The following is a 24539-nucleotide window of genomic DNA, read 5'->3' on the forward strand; positions in this document are numbered from 1 at the left end:
GTGGCAGCCCAATCTGCTCCCCATGTAACAGCCAGAACAACTAAGAAAACACAATGGGCGACAGTAGCAGATGACTCTCTTCTGAGAGATACGGAGGGACCCATTTGCTGACTGACGCACTCTCTAGAGAGGTGTGCTGCTTACCAGGGGCTCGTATCAGAGATGTCACTGAGAGACTACCAAGCTTTGTACAGTCCACGAACTGGCAAAAATGCCAGGAGGCCTGCATGGATGAACAAGGAGCTCCTGGACAAACTCAAACACAAAAAGGAAGCGTGGAAGCAAGGACAGGTAGCCTGGGAGGAATACAGAAAAATTGTCCAAGCAGCCAGGGATCAGGTTAGGAAAGCTAAAGCCCTGGTAGAATTAAATCCGGCCAGGGACATCAGGGCAACAAGAAAAGCTTCTATAGGTACATCGGTGATAAAAGGAAGACTAGGGGAAATGTAGGCCCTGTCCAGAAGGAAATGGGAGAGCTGGTTACCTGGGATATGGAGAAGGCTGAGATACTCAATGACTTATTTTCCTCAGTCTTCACCGGCAAGTGCTCAAGGCACACTGCCCAAGTCGCAGAAGGCAAAGGCAGGGACTGGGAGAATGAAGAACCCCCCACTGTAGGAAAAGATCAGGTTTCAGACCATCTAAGGAACCTGAAGGTGCACAAGTCCATGGGACCTGATGAGACGCATCTGCAGGTCCTGAGGGAACTGGCAGATGAAGTTGCTAAGCCACTATCCATCATATTTGAGAAGTTGTGGCAGGCTGGTGAGGTCCTCACTGACTGGAAAAGGGGAAACATAACCCCCACTTTTAAAAAGGGAAAAAAGGAAGACCCAGGTGTCACGAATGTAGGAGTTTCTGGTACAATTAAGGGGTGCTTAACTGACCAACTCACTACACAAAGGCTGCGGTCTAGAATTCCTGAGGTCGTAAAGCGGTTGAAGAGAGAGAAAAGGGGTGGGAATGCACCACCACGCTGGGGAACTACAGGCCAGTCAGTCTCACCTCCATGCCCAGCAAGATCATGGAGCAGATCCTCCTGGAAACAATGTTAAGGCACATGGAAAATAAGGAGGTGATTGGTGACAGCCAACCCATGTTGAGTTGGGCAAATTGGGCCTGACAAATTTGGTGGCCTTCTACAACAGGGTTACAGAGTTGGTGGATAAGGGAAGAGCAACTGACATCATCTACCTGGATTGCACAAAGCATTTGACACTGTCCCGTGTGACATTCTTGTCTCTAAATTGAAGAGACGTGGATTTGACAGATGGACCACTCAGTGGATAAGGAGTTGACTGGGTGGTTGCACTCAACGGCTCAATGTCCAAGTGAAGACCAGTGACGAGTGGCGTTCCTTAGGGGTCAGTACTGGGACTGGCGCTGTTTAACACCTTTGTCAGCAACATGGACAGTGGGATCGGGTGCACCCTCAGCAAGTTTGCCGATGACACCAAGCTGTGTGGTGCAGTCAACATGCTGGAGGTAAGGGATGCCATCCAGGGGGACCTTGACAGGCTTGAGAGGTGGGCCCATGTGAACCTCATGAAGTTCAACAAGGCCAAGTGCAAGGTCCTGCACGTGGGTCGGGGCAATTCCAAGGACAAATACAGGCTGGGCAGAGAATGGATTGAGAGAAGCCCTGAGGAGAACGACTTGGGGGTGTTGGTTTATGAGAAGCTCAACATGACCCGGCAATGTGTGCTTGCAGCCCAAAAAGCTAGCCGTATCCTGGGCTGCATCAAAAGATGAGTGGGGCTGTTGGAGTGAGTCCAGAGGAGTGCCACAAAGATCATCAGAGGGCTGGGCACCTCCCCTATGAAGACAGGCTGAGAAGGTTGGGGTTGTTCAGCCTGGAGAAGAGAAGGCTCCAGGGAGACCTTATAGCAGCTTTCCAGTACCTGAAGGGGGCCTACAAGAAAGCTGGAGAGGGACTTTTGACAAGAGCATGTAGTGACAAGAGAAGCGGTAATGGCTTTAAACTGAAAAAGGGTAGATTTAGATTCAATTTAAGGAAGAAATTCTTCACTATGAGGGTGGTGAGGCACTGGAACAGGTTGCCCAGAGAAGTTGTGGATGCCCCATCCCTGGAAGTGTTCAAGGCCAGGTTGGACGGGGCTTTGAGCAACCTGGTCTAGTGAAAGGTGTCCATGGAAGGGGGGTTGGACCATGATGATCTTTAAGGTCCCTTCCAACCCAAACCATTCTATGATCAGCAGTACAAAGTCCAAATGGTTGCCCATTACTAATGGTGTCCCTCAAGGATGAATACTGAGGACAATACTCTAATGTCTTCTTTAACAGCCTGGATGATTGCATAGAGCACTCCCAGAAAATTCCTGGGTGATACCAAATTGGGGAAAACAGTAGGGCAGGCCTTCAATGCAGAGAGAACTTGACAGGCTGGAGATATGGGCCGACAGGAGCCTCATGCAGTAAGAAAGGCACATGCATCTCAGATGGGATAAGCCTATGCAGCAGTGCAGCCTGGGAGCTGACTGGCTGGAAAGCAGCTTTGCAGAAAAGGACCTGGGGGTCCTGGCAGACAACAAGTTAACAGCAGTTAGTAGTACTAGGCCCTTGCAACAAAAGTGGCCAACTGCATACTGGGCTGTAACAGCCACAGTGTAGCCAGCAAGCAAAGGGAAGTGATTATTCCCCTCTATTCTGCATATGAGACACCACATTTGGAGCAATGCATCCAGCTTTGGGCTCCCCAGTACTAGAAAGACATTAACATCCCGAAGCAAGTGCAGTGGAAAGCCATCACAATGGTCAGGGGGCTGGAGCCCATGATATAAGAGAAGCAGAGAGAACTGGCTTTGTTCAGCCTTGAAGAACAAGAGGCTAAGGGGAAATCTTACTGCTGTCTCCAAACACCCAGCGGGAAGGTACAGAACAGATGGAGTCAGATGCTTTTCAGAGGTGCAGTGACTGGATGAGGGTCAACGCAAGTTGACACAGGAAATTCTGCTTTAATGTAGGAACAATTTATGTTTCGTTGGTTTTTTTTCAAACTATGAGCAGCAAAAATGTTAGAACAGGTTGCTCAGCGATTATACAACTTCCATCCTTAAATATACCTGAAACTCAACTGGACTGGTCCCTGAGCAACTTGATTTAACTGGATGTGATATGAGCAGGAGATCAGACTTGGGGACCTCCAGAGGTCACTTCCAATCCAAATTATTCTATGAGTCTATAAGTATAATTTGGTAGTCCACAGATGGGCCTTAAAATATTTCCATGCTCTGCACCAGGAGAAAAGTTCTCCTTTCCTTCTTGAAGAATCCTGAGCCATTTAACCTTCTGAAAGAGTAGAAGGAAAGAAGTGGAAGGTCAGAAGGTGTTAAGGTTTCCATAATATGTAACGTACAGAGCCATTAGGAAGCTAAATGGATTTCCAAGTAGAATGAGAAAGCTAAAAGCAGAACTGGAGATGCAACTGTCCTGAAAGAGTATGAAATTGAGAAGCAGAAATTGTGCTCAAAGATGACTTGTGTATCCAACAAATAGAAAAAAGCAGGCACGAAAAACACAGAAAAGGAAAGGATGAAGGAAAAGGCAGGGAAAAAAAATGAAGCCTAGGACCTAACGTGAAAGGAAGGAACTTATGCCAGTGGAAGTTAAACACTTGTAGCTTTCATAGATGTAAGGGCAAAAATCTTCTCCTAACAGTCGATAGTAGATACCCACAGGAGAGATTTTTAAAACATCTGTACAAACAATCTGAAAAAAACAAACACTTTCCAAAGAATCATTAAAAAGTCAGATACAGAATTTTTTTAAGTACATGCTTTACTACAGTAACACATTTTATGTTGCCGGTTTTCTTAAACACCTTTCTTTCTCATGTCTTATTAACTAGTTTTTATTTCAACTTAATTCTTAGTCACACCTGATTTTCAGATTTTGGTCACCAAAATCATTCCTATTTTTCATAATACAGAAGGAAAGTTAGAGGACATGGTTTAGCAACTAATTATTTGATTCACTATCACCACTTAATCCTACCTCCAAGCCACAGAAAGTCATTCACAGACCGCAGAAGTTCCACCGCCATGTGGTAATGCACCAAGGAATCTTGTAACATGCCAGCTTGTAAACACAGGTCACCAACATGTTTCCGCATCCGGCCCTGACAACGCTTCTTATAGTGTCTGCAAAATAAAAGGTACAATGTACAGTTATTTACAGGAAACGTTTATTTGGGGTAATAAACACCTACAGTCGCTTTTCTTTCCTCCTTAATAGTAGATCAACCTTAATTTACTCTCTTTCTCTGAGCAAACATCCAATATGAATTCTGACCAGCATAATATGTAAAAACCAACAACTTGAGGATATATTGAAAAAAAGCAATGCATCACGTATTTTGGCTACATAGCATTTACACATAGAGTCACAAAGTTAAAAGACTACACTTCAGAGCACCTTAATAGCTTTGTCACAAATGAAATAATAAGAATCATAGAATCACCCAGGTTGGAAGGAACCTCAAAAGATCATCTGGTCCAACCTTTCACGGGAAAGGGAGCCTAGATAAGATAATCTAGCACACTGTCCAGCAGCATCTCGAAAACCTCCAAAGCAAGGTTCTTGTAGTCCTCAACAGGTATTTGGCTGCTTTTCCATAGCTGGTATGCTTCTTTTTCGCTTTTAAGTACACCCAAAAGCTCACTGTTAAGCCATGGTGCTCTCTTGTTCTGCCTTCTTCCTTTCCCTCCATAGGCAATGGACTGTTCTTGTGCTTCCAGGAGGCTGTTCTTGAATAACTCCCAGGACTCACAAGCTCCTTTGCCATCCACGGATGCTTCCCATGGAATCCCTTGCATCTGGGCTCTGAGCATACTGAAGTTGGCTCTTTAAAATCCAGGGTCTTTGTCCTGCTACTGGTTTTCACTGTGCTCAGCAGGATCTTAAAACTCCACCATGTTGTTGTCGCCATATCCAAGGCTATCATTGGTAGTTACATTGTCAAGCAAGTCATCTTGGTTTGTGAGCAGTAAATCCAGCACTGCACTGTTCCTAATCAGCAGGTCCAGCATCTATAACAGGAAGCAGTCCTCAACGCATTCCAGGAAACCGATGGACACTTGTGCACCGCTATGTTGCTCTTCCAACAGATGTCCATGTAATTGAAGTCACCCACAAGGAGCAGGTTCTTTTGGCCCAAGCCTTCCTTAAGCAGCCAGTTTTGTCAGCACTGTCATCCTGATTGGGAGGTTGGTAACAGATACTTGACATAAGATGACCCTGGGTGATGATCCCTCTAATCTTGATCCAAAGGCATTCGATAGAACTTTCATGGTCTCTATAGCTCAGCTCCATACATTCAAATTTCTCTTTCACACGAAGTGCAACTCTGCTCCCTCTTCTTCCCTTCCTATCTTTCTGAAAGAGCTTGTAGCAATCCACTGTGGTCTTCCAGTCACGTGAGTATACCCACCATGTTTCTGGGCTCCTATGACATCATAACTCACACTGGGCACGGAGCTCCACTTCCTCCCTTTTGTTGCCCAGACTACTTGCATTACCAGACATGCACTTGAGGTGCCTGAACTTAGGATTCTTGCCTTTGGAGAGGGATGGGGAGCATTCCTAACTAATCTCGTAGGTGCACTCATCTACCCTGTTGCTTACGAATATGCACGTGTCACAATTTCAGACACTACCACCACAAGTTCATTAGTTTAAAGCACGATTCATGAACTCAGCCAATCTGCTAGCAAAGATTTCCTGCCTCTTCTTGGTAGGTGGATCCTATCTCTCCTCAATAGGCTGTATTCACCAAAAATCTACCCATGACCATTGTAACCAAAACCCTGGTGACACCACCAGCCATGAAGCCAGGTATTGATCCGCACAATGTGTCAACTTCTGCCTGCACCTCTGTCTCTGGCTGGCAAGATAAAGGAGAAGAGCACTTGGGCACCTGTACCCTTTACTTGCACCCCCAGGGCTCTGAAGTCCTGCTTCATCTTGCCCAGGTTTTGCTTTCTTCTGTCATTGGTGTCCACATGGCAAAGAACTAGGCGACGCTAGTCTGCGCTTTTAACCAGCGGTGGCAGGTGTGTCTCTGTGACATCCCAGCTCTTGGCTCCTGGCACGCAGCAAACCTCCCTTGACCATACACCAGGCCAGTGGGTGCCTCTCACCCACTGCTAGCACTCTCCATGTCCTTTTGCAGCTTTTGCAGCTTTTACAGCCTCAGAGCCCAGCCTCGCAAGCCCCTCGCGCTCCCTGGAGGCCTCGAGCTGCCGGGGAGGCTCGCACGGCACCAGCCGCCTGGGGAGGCCGTCGGGGCGGCAGGCCGAGCCTGCGGGCGAGCAGAGGTGCAGCAGCCCCGTCGCTAGCGGAGCGCGCGGCCCTTCCCGCCCAAACCGCCGGCGCTCCCCGAGGGCCGGTGACCCGCAGCTTCCCGCGCTTTGGCCGGGCCGCGGGGACGGCCGCTGTCGCCCGCCGCCGTCCCCTGGTGAGCCCCGTCGCCTGGTCCCTCCCCGCAGCCAGCCCGAGGGTGGCGGCAGCCCAGAGGCCCCCTCAGGCGCCCGGCAGGGCCTCGCGCTCCCCTCAGCTCGCAGCGGCTGCTGCTGCTGCCAGCGTGGGCTTCCCGCCGTTTGTGAAGAGTTGCTTATGTTTGTGAAGAAATACCATCTTTTTAGAAATGTCATGGTCCTAAAACAGGCACGTTTTTCTTTTAAAGGGCCGATTAGCGAAAGACCACTATCACTTCAGGCAAGAACTGACAGGGTTTCTCTCGCTACTCCTTTTTCTACGTATTAAGAAATATGGTGCAGTTCTTTCCCAAACAAAATTAATAGCCAAGGCTAACACTTTCATTAGGACTTCACTGAACAGACACTTTGGAACAACTGAAAAGGCAACCTGGGCGCAAATCCATGCAATAAAGGCACTAACCTTGCTATTTAATTTATTTTAGTAAGTTGCGGCTAAAGAAATGTAACAGATGCAAAGTAAGACACACTAGGCTTGCAACGCGCCTCGGGATTTATGTCACAGTTCAGAACAACGCCGGTCTCCTGAGCCCATCAGCAATTCTGTTCTCCCTCCTGCAAAAGTATTCCCTAGCAAGAATGTCCTTGCTCTACCTTATAAAATTGTTTTCTTAGAGAAAAATTAAACATTAACTTAGATATCCTATTCATTTACCTACATTACTCCAACAGTATATCCCTTCGTTCTAACAATGTCTTCTAAGTATGTAAATATATAGAGCGCCATACAATTTCGTTGTCCAAACTTCACACCAAGAAAAAATCTTTTTTCTTTGGACGGTTTATACTAAAATAAGTTACCTGAGAATGAAATTTTAATTAAAAGAATTGCTGTAGATATCATTCTTTACTGTATACATGAAATATCTCCAAAGAATCTGGTTAAAAGGGGTTTCCAAAAATACAAAGAACCATCTTGGATTGACTGTTGTAGTTCTACATCTTCAGCTTTTAGTAGATGTAGTGATACTTTTTTAATTAAAGTCCAACAGAATATCTTTAAAAAATTACCTAGCATATTTGAACATAACAACTTAAAAAAAAAACAACAAAAAAAGCCAAAACCAGGATAACATCCATTCTCCAGGTGCTGAACTCTTATACCCTAGAGCAAGACTTGAATATAAGAGGAAATGCCACGATTATGGAATGAAATGGGGCTTGGGGTGGTGGGTTTTTTTCCCAGCAAAGAACTTCCCTAGAGATGAGGGAATTAATTCCCTAGAGATGAATTAAAGTGCAACTGAAATGATCTTTCATAACACATCTGAACAGACTGTCTTCATCGAGTCTGTAATGTGGGGGGGGAGGACAGAACATACGAAGTATAAGGGTAGGAATAAGCTTATTCATTTATTTCCTTTAGATTTTAAGGCAGGCTAGGAGAAATGATAATACTAAAAACAATTACATGTTACTGGTTTGTTTGCTTTTGAGGTTCTTGGTTTGGGTTGGGTTTTTTACACCAGAGAGAAGCATCAACTCCAAAGGATAACTACTGTGTTCAGCCACAAAATAACGTCTTATTCCTTGTAGTTGGTTCAAAAAAAGAATAGTTTTCATCAAGTTCATCATCAAGAAGATGAAGAGAAAGTAACTGATTTATATGGATAGAGGATAGACATTTAAAAAGAGAAGATATATGGAAGCACATACAATGTCCTTATAAAAATTAAATAGCAAAGCAATCAGAACCAGTGTCATTGTCTACAAGAAAAACTGACAATTATAAAAGGAGACAAGAAGCATGTCTCCTATTGCTCCTCTCCATCTAAAAAGTTACAAATAACTCCTATATAAATGTTCCCACTTTTCTATCGCATCATATTCACAATTGATGCGAAGATGACAACATTAAATGAAGCTAAATACAAGACGACTGTTCTTTATCTTTCAGATATGTCAAGAAATTGCACTATTTCTTATCTTTTATTTTTCAACAAGCATATACTTTACAGATCTTTTTAGGAAAAAAATGCAAGAAAATTCAAAGTGAAAACTAAAGCTCCTCTGCACAAACTATGGAAGGGCACCAAATCTTAACAAGATTTCAGTCTGAGCTGCAGGTTATAGAGAAATACCTCCGTCAAAAAGTTACTTTCTAATCTTGAATCAGTATTGTATAGGAGAGTATAAATTGTTTACAAGTCCCATTTTACTAATCTCTGCATTCCAGAATGAAATTAAGATTAGAAATGTCATACTGCTTTTAACTTTTTTTCTACACAGAATAAATAGTGGAATTGGAGAATCGCTGTTCCTGTACACAGCTATAATTCCTTTCAAAGATGCTAACACTCTAAATTTCCTCTCTCTACACTTTCAGGTAAACTCTATGTTTATGAACAAATTACATTTCTTATTCTCTCAAAACTGTAGTTTTTACGTGTTTTTCCAGATTACATAAGATTATGCGCACAAATGAGTCACAGAGCAAAAGGAAAAGAGATGCTGCCAGACTCCTAAATCAGAACCTAATACCAGAATCATTTCAGTCATACTGCCTCACCAACAGCTCTTCCTAACCCGTACCTGATTTTGCTGCAGATTTATGCATATGTCAATATATGCAAACTCTGAATGCATTTATTCACTTAGAGATCAATAGACATTGTTCATACAAAACACTTCTCTTTTAGAAACTGTCCTTATTTATAAACAAACAGATAATTTATTCCTGGTGATGAAGAAATATACTATTAATTATTCAAAGACTGAATTCATTCCACCTACTTTTAGGCTCTTAAATGCAGTGCCAAGACAGGCTCTATCTCCTACAGTCCCTGCAAACCTCCACCATCCTCCTGGAAAACATTTTCTCACTAATTATGGAGTAAATTTGCACCGTACAAATGTATAAACTGTGTCTTAATTTAGCGCCTACAATTAAGTACAATGAATTCAGGTTTCTCCCCCCAGCAATTCCTGCAAGTATGTCCAAAAAGACAGAAGGCAACGCTTTCACTGAAATGAAATCCCCTCTCCACAGTCAACAAAACTTAATTTACTTCCTATTTGGGAAGCCTGTTTTGAAAAAAATCAAGTATCTGCAATAGCAGGTCGTTAACAGCTTGTCTAAGTGACTGATGGTTTCTTCAATGTGTACTGGGGTGCAAATTTAAAGGAAAAAGTCATACATGCATATCAGCATAAAATTACGATTATTCATTTTAATACCTAGCTGGTTTTGCTTCACAGCTTTACCTGAAGAATCTGGCCACAAAGCTGAAAGTGAGACCCTTATAGATATCTTCTTTCCAATGTATTTTTAATTAAAACACTGTTTAATAATTTGGGCTCTCTACTGCTGAATCCTAATCTATTTGATGACAGGAAGTCCGTGTAAATTAACTGCTGCTTTTTCTAGGATAAGATGACAACCTTTTTCTAGGTCAGCTACTTGTAGTACCCTCCTGTGAAGAGCTGTTTCTATTTATTTTGCCTCTAGAAGATCATTTAAGACATTAAGTTTCAAAGACACACCCAAGTCTCACCCAAAGACACACCACAAACCCCTTCTGGAGTGTGATGCACTCAGAAATATCCTCAAGGAAGGCGATGCCAGATAATGCGGGACCACACGTGGAATACTCCATACCGTCAGTCATCCACACTCCTCTTCAGAAGGTCCTCTCCTCAACACATGTACGCATACAGTTGACTACAAAACTAGCTCAAAGTCTTACTCTCTAACATTAGTTGTGTTAATTTGGTACCTAACACGCTCTTTATGTTCTCTTCAGAATAATAACCATGTTCATTAACATGAGTGACCACTACTACTACTTTAAACTGGAGGACGATAACCCTGTCCCAGGAACCAACAAGCACTACTCAGCCCCATTTCCATTTCTACCTCATTTGCTGTATAGGATACATGCTTTACCCCTTCATCCCCAACTCTTTCCTAGGATCCCAGGATAATTTTACGGAAAATTCAGAGCAACAATATTATATATCAAGACAGAATTTATTTTCACTACAAACCATTCAGCAACAGGTTTGAAGGAATTTCTGGATCCTCAAAATTTCAAAGTGGCTAAATTTAAAAACAAGAAACATGCAAAATTAATTTGCAAAAGTGTTCATGCAAAATGCTTCAACAAAAATTTCCATCAAATTCCGCTAATTCCAATTAGCATGCAGAACTACTGATATCACCAATCATAACATTACCCAGACTTAAAAGACACAGCTATGGCATTTGATCGACTGCCAGAACTTTTGAATTTGGAAACCAAACACAGGCAGCAACAGCTTCATGGCTTTGGAGTTTAAAAAATAAAGCAAATTCCAGAGGCCAGCAGCCGCCTAAGCAAAATATGTGTGTCCTATAAAAAAATTCAGCATTGCTACCAAATATAATTGCCAAATGCGCCAGAAGGGGTCAACCACAGTAGTAAGGCTCCAGGCAGCAATTATTTTTGTGTGTACTGAAAAATAAATATAAAAAGCAACACTAAAATATGCAATGAAGGCGGAGTGGAAAGGCAGTACATGGAAGAAAGCTAACTATTTTTAAATATATGCAGTCACAGCCTACCTTTTTAGACCCAACAACAAACTCACAGGGCAGTATGAGAGAAGAAGAAAAAAAAAGAAAGGAACAAAACAAAAATTAGAAAGACAGAGAACAGAAAGAAAATTAACAGCCACATACACATACTGAGATATCATAAACTTTGATAAATCGGTGAACAAATCCCATCTATGATACTGTGTAGAGAAAGACACATCTATAAATAGAGCCCTGCTTTCTCATCACTCAATAGTGTTAAAAGGATGCCTTACCAGTATTAAAAAGAAAGAACCTAAAACACAAAACTGATGTAAACAACATTAAAATGAGCTTATCCAAGTAGATTTATAATCATACATGAGTTATGTTTATTTTTTTAGCTGAAAACAGAAATAAAATAGAAAAATTAAACAAATGGGATTTCTGGTATTTCTGGCAAGTATGTTTCCTAGTTTCAAGTTTGTAGGACCTTTGTATCTTCATGAGAACATGCATTTCCATTCTTTTCAATCCGCCTCCCAGCCTCTACAAATAACTATCAAGGACAACTGATTTCAGAAACTTTTCCAATTATCCTCAGCAGCCCTATGACCACATAAATATTTTACCTAATTTACAAATGAAGAAACAGAAAAATTAACAGATTTGCCAAGATCACCTATTGGTGGGGTGCTCTGGGAATTAAACCAAGGTCAGAATCCCAGCCCTACAACTTCTATTTAACAGGACAATCTTTCTTCAAAACTTCTTAGGACTTAATTCCACTATTTTTCATACATAAAGTTTTCTACCAGCCAAAAAAATTCTTCTATGCAAATAACGGGTATATTGTCATCTCAGTACAAGTTCTGGGAACGTTGTCTCTTCTGCTCATTATACAAGCAACTTGCAAAAGACAAAGATCAGCTCCGCTTTTTCCAAGAATTATCTTACTTGAAATGCAGCATAATAATCCATCTTCCTAATTTATGAACTCTGCATCTTAAAAGAAGCCAATTATGCTGCAATTATTGTGCAACCAAATTAATGCTAGTCTTCCTAACTGTGAGAGAGAAAATCGGTTCTATATATCTAGTCCTGATCATTACATGTATTAACCCCAACATCTTATAATAAATTGCTTGGAGAAAAGTCTCTTTTAAGATACAAAAAAAGAAGTTCAGTAGTTTTAGTCTTCAAGTCACGTGATCATAATTACTACATCCCATGTAACTTCTTAACATATTTTCACTCAATGTATCAACCCAGTTCAATAGCTCCAGGTTACAGCTGTGCTCTACATCTAACAAGACCTTTGCTACACACTGTGAAATTTAACTTCAATTTTAGAAGTTACAGGAAAAGATAAAGCTTATTTAGCCTAAGCAGACATCTGCAACTACAGCAGCAAAGACATATACTCTCTGTTATAAGCAGAGAGAGTGTGCCTTCTCTTCCATCTATTTAATGTAGAATATTTGTGCTTTTTAACCAGTTAGTTGCACACTGACTGGGAGGTCAGGATACATAATATACAAAAAAAATTTTTTAAAAAAAGGGATGGAGAGTATATAAAAAAAGAGTAAGGGGACAGTCTTTGCCTTTAGCCCTTTACAAAGTTCCACCTATTCTAGAAAAAGCTGCCTCAATATCTCAATAACATCATCATCATATTTCATTCTTTAAACTCATTACGCCAACAGACTCAAAACCAACAAAGTAGCAAAAGTTACTCTACCAGATGGTCTCATAAGTACTCCGTGCCTTCAAGACAACCTTTACCCCTCCCTGAACAGAATAATACATCGCATCTTGCAGAAACAGAAACTGGACTCAGTTAAGAAGGTCCTTCACAGCCCTGTATTGCCCCTGTTACGACTTAATGCAATGTCTTCCCCTTCATTAACGAATCCGTCGCTGCAAAAGAGAACATGCTACAATAAAAACCTTTTATTGCAACCAAAGTAATAAAACACGATATACTACCATTTCACATCTAAAGACTTGGGTTTGAAAGTGTAGGTTAGTTTCATAAACTGGTTTTAGTTCAGTGACATTTCACAGTCCTGAATTTCTGCTACGTAGAACACAGAAGCAAAGATGCATTGCGCTACGTGAAAGGTGCCTGTGCAGAGCAGCTCAGGCACACCGTGCACGTGTACTTCTAACTCAGTCAAGGACAACTCCTTTTCTCGTGTTTACTTGGGGATTACCTTAATTTCTCCTTTCTGTTACAAAACTCAAAAATATAAAAAAAATAGTCCAGGCATTTAGAGTATTTCCTTAATCAGCCACGCAAAATACTCAACTGAATATAAAGATCTTTTAATTCAGCTTGCTTATGCTATCCATATATAAATCCTAAGCTGTAAAGCAATCAGACGTACTAACTCCACAGCAAAATAAAGCTGAAAAACTTCCTTACTATTGAACTGAAAGAGGAAAGATTAGAATATTTAACACTTTTCTTTGAGCAGTTAAGTGCAGCAAACATTTAAAGTATATCCATTGATCTAGACTTACTGAAAAACTATTTGGTATTCAAACCACCCAGCAAGGTTGTATGTATTATCTGAACCAGTGATTAACTCTGTATAAACCCATATGTTTACAGAACCAGGGTCATACACCTTCCATTTTGCAAAGAATTCAAGCATCACACTATATCTGTTTCAACTCTTCAGTGTAACAGCATAAAATACCTTCTCAGACGTGTGTGGACAAACATACTACCCGTTAGCTGAGCTCCCCACCAGTTGAGAACGTCACAGAAAATATTTAGCCACTAGCTACAACACAGCCGCTGCTCATTAATAAGTAATTTATGTAAGGAACTGACTTCCAAAGTACAGATTAGAAGCATGCTATTTAGAAGACACAATTGAACAGCATAATTAATTCTGATTTTTAAAATCTTGGCCAAAACCCATAGTTTTCTTAGCTAATTAGAACAGGATATCTTGGTGATTATGTTCAACTAAAATTCATCCAAACTGAGTAATTGACGCTGAGATTCTAAAAGGGCTCATCTAGTCTACAAAACTTTACCACCCATGCAGCGTACAAAAACCAATAACATAACAATTTATACCACTAATGAAAGTTGAATAGTGTGGGGATTAACCACAACACTGAAAGAGCAGCTCGAGTAGGGAACGACATTGGACAAGCCAGTCAGAGTAAGTTCAACTTGCTCTGTTCACCAGCAAAAAAGGACGGGGAGCAGGGAAGAAAGGTCCTGTCAGCCCTTCAAGCAACCAGAGATAATTTAATGGAGGGCTTCAATCTAATTAGAAACTTAAAATCCTTTCTTCCAGTATATCACGTTCTTACACAGCCACTCTAAGGCTAGGGCTAATTATGCAGGCAGAGCTGATTAACACGATCAGAAGGCTTCACAAACCTGCCTGGACAGCGCTGGACAACCCAGCCTGGAGAGCTCTCAGCTTTCATACACAGTAAGCACTGCCGGCATCCCTGGTAGTACAAGACAGATGCGAAAGATACTATTCCCATGCACACTACATATTTCAATAGGGCTTCCACACCTCTGTCTTTTCCAAGACAAGAGGAAGACGGTTGCTTCTGTCCTCTGGATTTGACTGCCAGCAGTGAAGTCAAAGACATTTTGCACCTGCCTGTAGCTAGCAAGCCAGAATTACTAATCCCCAATACGAGAACTATGTAACACTCAAATCCAAAAGCTGAGCGTGCAAATAATTAGGAAGAAAAGATGTGATGGAGGAATAAAAAAAGACAAAACCCGAACTGTAACATAGACAAACCAAAGACAACAGTTGTGAGAAGAATGGGAGCAAAACAAGACTGGTCAAGAATATCAAATAATTAAATAAAAATGAAAGACAGGGAAAGACTCTGAACTTAATCACCAAAAGAAATGGTCACTATTTCATAGGACAAAAAAGTAGACAGAGGCTTAGGAGGAAAAAAAAAAAATCATTGTAAGTAGGATTAGTCAAATACTACTCATCATAAAAGAAAAATATTTTTCATCGATGTTAATTGAATTGCTTTCTTAATACTGTATAACTATAAACCATTTGAAGCTTTCCAGCAAAAAGTCTCTTTATAGCAGAATCTGCCAAACATCTCCCGTGACTTCTTCCTACCGTTTGATTAGCCTCATAAATTAAATATACATATAAAAACTCAAAATGTCAAATATGGTCAGACTACAAATTAAATTCTCTTAAATTACAGCAGATACACACAAAAAGATAAGGGCATGACTTTTGTTCTAACAATGTATGCTTCATCCTTTCTAATGGGCAAGCAACTGCCACATACGTTTTTTTCAAGACCTGCAAGCTGACAAAAATAGTTGCTTACCTACTATCAGTGTCCAGACCTACAAAATCCTTCTTCTCAAAAGGAACACAGAGGAGCGGGATCTTGTCTCCAGACTTATCAGTGGCTCTGTCAAGCCGCTTAGACTCCAACACTATGAAGAGGGATTCGATAAAATCTTCTATTCTCTTCTCCACACTTTCACATTCATCATAACTGGGATAAAACGCCACATCTGTGCGGGGCTGCTCCGCAATCTCTCCTTGAAGCCCAAAGACAAACAAACGGGAATCGTAGAGAGTAGAACCATACATTTCCTTTTGAAGATGGAATTTTTCAAAAGTCTGAGGCCAGTCCTTTGCAGATGAACAGTCCGTAATAGTTATCAGCCCCACAACTTTCCGGTGTGTCTGAAAATCCCCCCATTCATTGTTCTCTGGGGGATAATGGTGCCTGTAACGGATATACAACACACGCTGAGAGTCGCGCACGTTAACTTGACTCACTGCTGAAATACGCTTGTAGATCCTGAAAAAGCTCTCTTCGGGTACAATGCCAATCGGCTGAACCACAACCAGGAGAGTCTGGTGATCCTCAGCACACTGCATGTAGTCAGGAACACTCATTTTGCATCAACTGCAGGCTAGTGAAAGAAAAACGCATATTATTTTTTAACATTCAGAAGTACATGTGGTTGCTGAATCAAACCAGGACTTTGATGCTGAACACTTCTGCATCCTGCATACATGTCCTACAATACTAATACCTTCTTCCATCATTTTACTAAATCTTCAATCATGCAGCCTACCGACAAAGTTACACAGTGCACAAGGAGTGTTCTTAGTCACATCTCCATGAGTCCGCAAACAAAAAAAAAAAATCTGTAAATTAGGTTTTTTTCAACCAAATCAGTTTCCCGTTCGCTGCGCGGCTACACAAGCCATCCTAACACGCGGGGCAGGGGGGAGTCCCCCCGCCACAGCCACAGCCGAAATGCTTGCCAAAGCACCACCTCAGAAGAGACGTCCTTTGAGACGCAGGCCCTCCAGTCTGTCTCCACAACACGCCTCGGGGCAATACAGAAAATTGTGTGAGGTGGGATGCAAACCGGCACCAAACAGGAATGGCCAAACTTTACACAGCTGTCGGTGCTCACAGGTGGCCAGGCAGAGGAAAATCAGGCCCAGAGCACTTGTTTGTGAGAGAAAGTGGAGTTGTTGTTTTCTCAAAACACATGCAGGCTCATCAGGACCAGGCAACGTTTTCTGCTTTTATCTTTCAATGTTCAGAATTCCTCCTCCCCCGAGCTAAGACCGCTCGCTGTGCTGCGGCGCTGCCTTAGCGAAGCCGCGCAGCGCTCAGCCCGCCCCGCCCGGGCCTCGCAGAGCCCCTGCTGCGTTTCAGCTCCAGAGCACCCTCCGAAGCGCGTGTACCACCACAAAAATAAAACCAAAACAAACTCCAAACCAACAAAACACCCCCCAAAACACAACCAAAAAACCCCAAACCAACACAAAAAAACAACCCCCCAAAATCCGCAGCACAGCTTTAGACTGACACGACTTGGTTTCACGGAGCAGAACGAAGGGAAAGCGCTCCGAGCCCGGAGGCAGCGGCGGCACAACAGCTGCTCGTCGACGGGCAGGGCTCCCCCCAAGTGCCGGCAGCCGGTACCGGCCCCGCTCCCCGGCGCCGGGCAGGGCCCTGCCCCCGCCGCCCGTCCCGCCGCTCCCGAGCGGGCGGCAAGGGAGCCCGGGAGGGCTTCGCCCCGCCCGGCCGCTCTGCCGGGGCACCGCCGCCCCTGCCGCTCCGCTTCCCCCGCTCCCCTCTCTGCGGGCGGATCCCCAAGTTTAGGGGCGGGGAGGGGGGACAAATGGATGTCAGGAGACAAGCCCGGACGGGGCGCGGCGGCGGCGGGCGCGCACGCCCCGGGGCCGTGTAAGGAAGCGGGCTGAGGGGCGGCGTGAGGGGCGGCGAGGCCCAGGGGAGGCGGCGGGGGGGGGCCCGAGTCTCCCGGGAGGGCTGGGGGGGAGCGGCCGGGCTCCGGGGTGGGTAACGGGGGTCGGGGGGGGCACTCACAGCCGGGACTGGAACCGCCCCCGCCGCCTCCTGCCGCCGGACGCGCGGGGCGGGCAGGGGCGGGGCGCGGCGGAACTGACGGCAGCGGGGGGCGGGGCTTGCGCCGGGAGCGGGGAGCGGGGCCCAGGGCCCAGTCGCTCCTCGGAGAGGAATTCGGTGAGGTGGGGGTCAGGCACTGGAACGGGCTGCCCAGAGAGCTGGTGGAGGCACCGTCCCTGGAGGTGTTCAAAGACGGGCAGGCGCGGCGCTGGTGAGGCCGCACCTGGAATACTGTGTCCAGTTTTGGGCCCCTCACTACAAGAAAGACATTGAGGGGCTGGAGCGTGTCCAGAGAAGGGCAACAAGGCTGGTGAAGGGTCTGGAGCACAGGCCTTGTGAGGAGCGGCTGAGGGAACTGGGGTTGTTTAGCCTGGAGAAGAGGAGGCTGAGGGGAGACCTTATCGCTCTCTACAGCTACCTGAAAGGAGGGTGCAGTGAGGTGGGGGTTGGTCTCTTCTCCCAAGTAACTGGCAATAGGACAAGAGGAAATGGCCTCAAGTTGTATCAAGGGAGGTTTAGATTGGATATTAGGAAAAATTTCTTCACAGAACGGGTTGTCAAGCATTGGAACAGGCTGCCCGGGGAAGTGGTGGGGTCACCATCCCTGGAGGTGTTCAAAAAACGGGTAGATGTGGCACTTTGGGACGTGGTTTAGTGGCCATGGTGGCGTTGGGTTGATGGTTGGACTGATGATCTTAGAGGTCCTTTCCAACCTTAGTGATTCCTAGTTTTACTTTTAAAAAATAACCACCAAGCTAGGGAACATGAAATTACCACTCTCCCCTTAATTGCTTTAGTGGTGGACTTGGTAGTGTTAGGTTGATGGTTGGACTGGATGATCTTAAAGGTCTTTTCCAACCTAAACGATTGTATGATTCTATGAAAAGGAATGAGCATCAGCTGGCAGGTGGATCCCAGCTGCCGGTATGTCTCCCTACTGTGTAACTGGAAATGTCAGGGGGTCTAACACTTAGTGGCCAAAAGTGAGCCTGCCTGGCATTTCCAAAGCCTGAAACCGGTCTTTGGTGTCTTGTAGCTCATAAGGGGAAAAATCATGGAATCGTAGAATCCTGAAGACTCTGGGAAGTGTGAGCCTTGTGTGAGAGTTAGAGTGCTTTTCTAGTGGAGGGTACAGGAACCTCATGAAGCTCAACGAGGCCAAATGCAGGGTCCTGCACCTGGGTCGGGGCAACCCCCAGTATCAGTACAGGCTGGGGGATGAAGGGATTGAGAGCAGCCCTGCGGAGAAGGACTTGGGGATACTGATGGATGAAAGACTGGACACAAGCTGGCAATGTGCGCTCACAGCCCAGAATGCCAACCATCTCCTGGGCTGCATCAAAAGCAGCATGGCCAGCAGGTTGAGGGAGGGGATTCTGCCCCTCTGCTCTGCTCTGGTGAGACCCCACCTGCAGCATTGCATACAGCTGTGGGGTCCCCAGCACAAGAAGGACATGGAACTGTTGGAGCGGGTCCAGAGGAGGCCACAAAAATGGTCAGAGGGCTGGAGCACCTCTGCTACAGGGAAAGGCTGAGAGAGTTGGGGTTGTTCAGCCTGGAGAAGAGAAGGCTGCGGGGAGACCTTATTGCAGCCTTTCAGTACTTAAAGGGAGCTTGTAAGAAAGATGGGGACAGACTTTTTAGCAAGGCCTGTTGTGACAGGACAAGGGGCAATGGTTTTAAACTGAAAGAGGATAGCTTTAGATCAGACATAAGGAAGAAATGAGGGTGGTGAGGCACTGGAACAGGTTGCTCAGAGAAGCTGTGGATGCCCCACCCCTGGAAACATTCAAGGTCAGGGTGGTTGGGGCTCTGAGCAACCTGATCTGGTTGAAGATGTCCCTGCCCATTGCAGGAGGGTTGGAACTAGGTGACCTTTAAAGGTCCCTTCCAACCCAAACCATTCTGTGATTCTGTGACATCCTAGTTACAGCAGCAGTTCTCACTGAGAATGACATCTTGTGTCTCAGTATTTGCCAGATACCTTTGAAATCGCGCTTGAAATCAGGCAGTATTTAAATGAAAAATAAACAGCATTTTATTCCAGTAACTACAAACATAGGAAAACGGTTCTTAGGTTTGGTGAAGAAAACAAAGCATTGGCACATCTCACGACAAGCAGCTATCTCAGACAGATTCTCAGAGCATCCTCTTGTTTTCACTCGGCCAAGAGTTGACAGGACATATCTGCAACTTGTCAGCTCTGGGCCCCCAGTAACGTCCTTCCAGCATTGTTTTCCAAATGGCAATCTCTTGAGTGGTGCCAAGCCTCTCCATATTTGCCTCTCTTCCCATTTAAGATCCCACCACATATGACTGCACCCTTAGGGATCTTCTGTAATCCAAAATCTTGATCATCTGTTGAACTATGATCTTAAATTACGAGACGTCTATTCACGAGACAGTCTGATAAAGTGTTTGCTACTGACAGCGGGAAAATTCTTCACACAGGCAGCCCAAGGAACATGCCATCTCATTTATCAACAGGTGGCTCATGTAAGAGGTGCAAATGTATCTGTTCCCCCAAAAAATTGGGAAAAATAAGTTACATTACCTCCGTGTTTAGAGTCTTTAAATTTTCTAAAATATAAACTTTAGAAGTAGTTATACAAACATTTTGGGGATATTAAAAAATACAGTTAATAACCAGCTTTAGATAGAAACTGTCATTTACTTACGTTCCTGGCGATGTGGCTCCCTCAAAGGTCACAATTAGGGAGACCTTGTTACAAGTGTCTTGCTGGGGAGAGATTACAGAGCCCGGGCAGGGTCACTCAGATCACAAGCCTACCTCCAACACACAAATACTAAATGTAAATGTAGGCAAATGAATGGTCTTAACCCATTTTAGGAGAGTAATTACTTTAATAACACAGTAAGCACATATTTCTTGATGACAGGTCAGAAACCTCAGCAAACAAAATGGACGGACACCATTTTAAAGAGAGACACCTGAAAGCTAGGTGTCTTTCTTTAAAATGCACAACATCTATTAGCTTTACAGATGCACGTGAAAACACAAGAGCCATACTGCAAACTTACTTCTTTGCACATAGCTGATGTGCCAGCTATGGGGAGAGTTGGAAATCAACATTCAGCAAACAGACTCTATAATTTTACTTTATACACACACACACACACACACACACACACACACACACATGCTTTTTTATATATATATCCCTGCTTACAAAACATTGGGAATAATCACCTCTGACAACCTTTTCCTCATTCCAGTAGTTTTTTTGTATTCCACAACAACGCAGGAGAGCCGACACATGTTCCTGGTTGCCACCAACTCTTCCAGCGTGCTACTATTTCTCCCCATAGAAGTGGTCTTCCTGCTGCCACTCCATTCCCTGTGGAGCTGCTTGGCCCAAGTATTTTATCCATTTATCATGACAGATCATCAAGCAAACCATCTTTTTGTTGTCTGAATGTCAAGGGAAAGGAAAGTTTTATGATCTGTTCTTGCAAGCCCTCCCCTGCCACCTTTGCTGTTCAGCCACAGCAAGGGAAGTGGAAAACTGCCGTCAGCCTCAGTTCGCAAATCCTCTGGCATGGGCGCGTTCTCAGCCTCTCTGTCTCTGTTTTCCAGTGCAAATGCTTATTGGAGTAGAAAGGGGCATGTTACGGCTTAAAGGTAGTGGCACTCCAACAAGGTAACTTCAGTAGCGTTCACAGTTATTTGAAGATGATGGACGAGCAGTTGCATTCACAGATGTATTCCTTGAACTGGTGTAAATTGGTTGAACATGAATTCAAAGCTGATACAGGTTAAACTGCAAGTTTCAAACAGAGCACTTCTGTGGCTTTCCGTAAGAATACAAAGCTCGGAAGCTGCACACCCCTTTCAGGAGGAAGAAAGGTATGTTCAAACTTGGCCAAATTTAGGATGGAGGGGACAGACGGTGACAGTTTTAAGTAAAGCAAATAACTGTTTTTCTCTCATGGAATTTTGCCAGGAATGTCACTAGGGAGATTTCTCACAGAGAAATGATTGCTACATTTATTCCTGCATTACTGTAGTGACTACTAACTGGGTGGCAATTGCTGACACTGTCTTTGGTTGTGGTATCGGTGACACCAAAACACTTTGAAGATTTGGTCTCGTGAACACAGCCAGTGCTCGGCATTATTCATGAATCTACCCTGTAGCTTAGGTTGGAGAGGGGTTTTGAAAAATTTTTTGACAACTTTACCTCAGCAGTTTATTGTTGTTTCACTTCTTCGCTACAAGACAAAAAGGTGATGACAATCTACAGCTTGCATTAATTAAGATAGTTATGACTAAATGTACATTGGAGTATCTAATATTTTATCATCTCTAGAAGATAGTTTAGATTGTGACGCTGTGATCCAGAGCTTTCTCATTGCCATTAACCTACTCAGTCTCCTGAGATCCTCCAGGATGAGGGTATGTAATGTTCTGAAGAATTCCAAGTGGTAGCGCAACCCTGGGAAGAAGTTGCCTAAATGTGTATCTGTCAAAAATGGAAATGGAAGATTAGACATCATATTGTCTGCCTAAAAGCTTGGCTTCCATTCATGTGTTTTTGCTTTTGAAAATCATCGCTCCAGCTATTCTAATGGTGGAACTCCTCCACTGAGAGCCTTCCCTGAGACTTCCAAATGTTTAGGTATCTTGAAGTGACCGTTGTCAATTCAGTCATGTCCTCTTTGCATTTGTGCATTAATTTGTAATGTACCAACTGCTCAGATTTATCTCATATTTTGAATATATGACGCAACCTTCTTATCCCCACCATGTAACACTTCATCAAATCCCCTCAGAGTAACTTTTTTCGCATTGCGCAAGAAACACTTCTGCTTCGTCACAAACTTGTCTGTTTTCACTTGTTTATAAATGCTGCTTTTATATTGCTCTACTGCAAATTTAGGGAATGCTACTCCAGAAGTTAATTTATTTTGTTACAGTATGCATCTTGTGCTAGACACCTTTCCTTTAATATAGCCTTACATTTATTACTGGCTGTGCCAACTACTTACCCACATAATGTGTTTACGCTTTGCCAGACTGACTTCAGCTCCTTCCCTTGTTTGCTGACGCAAGCAGATTTTTCCCTAGTCCAGCACTTACCTACTGTTCTTTACACAATAATGGTTAATTTCAATTTTTTTTTTTTGTGATCACAGATCATAATTAAATCCCTAATTAGTCTATTAACTTCTTAAATGTGCATGGATCAGTTTTAAAATGTCACTCAGCAGCATAGTGGCCAATCTTTTTAGCCATGCTCTATTTTCGTCTAAAGAAAAGGGATTCTTCAGGGTTTTCTTGGCTTTGCCAAGAAATTTAGTCTTCAGAATCCCTCTGGAAAAATTGGCAGATCTTCACTGCAGCTAGAATTGTCTCATGCTCTTTCTGTAACATACTTGCTTTTTCTCCAATGTAACTTTTGGGAATTCTGCAGGCACTTCCTCCAGATTCTCTTCCATGGGGAATTCTAATTATATCAGGTTTATAATGATTTTTCTTCTAATGCCTAATACCATACAGTGAAGGTCTGATACAGAGAAGCGCTTCTCAATGATTTAACATTCTTTCCCGCTTTCAGGTAGCCCCTTAGTACATGTGAATAAGTTGTCCCCATTCGAGCAGCTTATTTATTGGAGCAGCAGGTTTTACTTCTGCCATTGCTGTATTTCCACTCAGTGCAGGACAGTAGAAGTAAAATCAGTAAACTGGGGAGTCAAATTAGTACATTACTTCATTAGGTTCTGCTTCAGATTCAGCCCATGAATAAATTTGTTCCAGTGTAGTTCATGTTCAGAGCACTAAGCGTTCGTACCAGTAACCTGGAATTTATGCGCACTGCCTCACATATATCCAATTAAAAGGGTGACGACTGCAGGGTGAGACTGCAGCTAGGAAAAGGCTTTAACACCATCCACCTGCTCTCCTGCTAGAGCTCGCGCTGTACCTATACTGCTAACCGAGTGCCGAAGTTTCTCTGATTCCCTAAATATGAAACAGAGGTTGAGAACCTTCGAGAAGCCATGGCACTGCACCGAGAGTACAAATTGCAGTGGGGAAGTGAGAGACAGGGGTCAGGGGAAGGAATCTAATCTTTCCTTCTTTCCCCTGGGCAATTTGTGCATGTGCGTGCACCACCCAGACACACGTATTTCCGCAATGAAGTAAAGAAGTGAGATGGCTGTGGGGAAGCTCACGGGTGTCAGTGACAAATCTTCACTACGGGAGAAGAATAGCACTTCTGGTCACTCCTTTATTAGACCTCATTGTAGTTAGAGATCTCAAAAGTACCTGCACTAAGGAGTTTCTTACTCAGGTCTGCAAAGCACAGCAAAGAGGAGGACTCCTGTAGCACAGTGGTGAGTCAAGTGAGAGTAGAAAAGGAGAGACTGAGGTGTGATGCTGCTATGCATTTTGTAATTAGTACAAACAGTTTCTATACTGAACAGGGCAATTTAGTTTTTAGGCAAACTGTTGTTTTGAATTTACCAGAGGAGAGATTTGTTTTACCTGTGTTCCCAGCCAGGTTTAACAAAGAATTCCTAATAAAAATACCAATTCAGTTCTGATTCAAGAGGAATAATTCTTGTATGAACTGCTCTATGGGTTGGTTTGTTTGTTTTAATTAGGAACAGGTTTGATTCCATTACTGGTAAGATGTTCATTTTGCAATTTCAAAATATACTAAAAAAAAGTTAAAGTATTAAATATCAGTCATACTGCAATATCACGGTATTCTCAGAGTGTGCGCACACCCACCTTATGCCATACAGCTACATCGTGATTCTGTCTCCCGCAAACTAAAGCTGTGTTAGCAGCATGGAGAGACGCCTGAAGTTTGCTGCGCTCCTGCTCCTATTCTCTATCCGTTGAAAGCCCTCATCTGCCCAGCACGGTACTGAAGAAAAAAAGAGTTGTCCCACATGTGGCCTTGCCAGGAACACTGCACGGGAAAAGAGGAAACGCCTGATAACGAGATTGGACCTAGAGGAGAAGAAAGAGTGAGTCCTGGTTTGCCCAGACCCCCTTAAACTGCACTGTGCACAGCTGAGTAAAATGACTATAGGCAGGTCCCTAGATCCTGTGGGATCTATATGGATCC

The 24539-nt window shown here is 43.6% G+C and overlaps 1 protein-coding gene across 1 annotated transcript in view; it reads right to left on the reverse strand.

Moving 5' to 3' along the window:
* The window catches only part of TRAPPC9 (trafficking protein particle complex subunit 9), a 517114-nt gene extending 499690 nt beyond the window's left edge, over positions 1–17424 (reverse strand). Inside the window, exons 1-4 of the mRNA XM_075704831.1 lie at positions 17401–17424; positions 15364–15964; positions 11059–11079; positions 4015–4160 (exon numbers count right to left, since the gene is read on the reverse strand). Of these exons, the coding sequence (XP_075560946.1) occupies positions 4015–4160; positions 11059–11079; positions 15364–15947 (751 nt within the window). The 5' untranslated portion in view covers positions 15948–15964; positions 17401–17424. The remainder of the gene's footprint in view (positions 1–4014; positions 4161–11058; positions 11080–15363; positions 15965–17400) is intronic.
* Between the last annotated feature and the right edge of the window lie 7115 nt (positions 17425–24539).

The sequence above is a fragment of the Pelecanus crispus genome, chromosome 2, assembly GCF_030463565.1.
Source record: "Pelecanus crispus isolate bPelCri1 chromosome 2, bPelCri1.pri, whole genome shotgun sequence".
Lineage (NCBI taxonomy): Eukaryota > Metazoa > Chordata > Aves > Pelecaniformes > Pelecanidae > Pelecanus > Pelecanus crispus.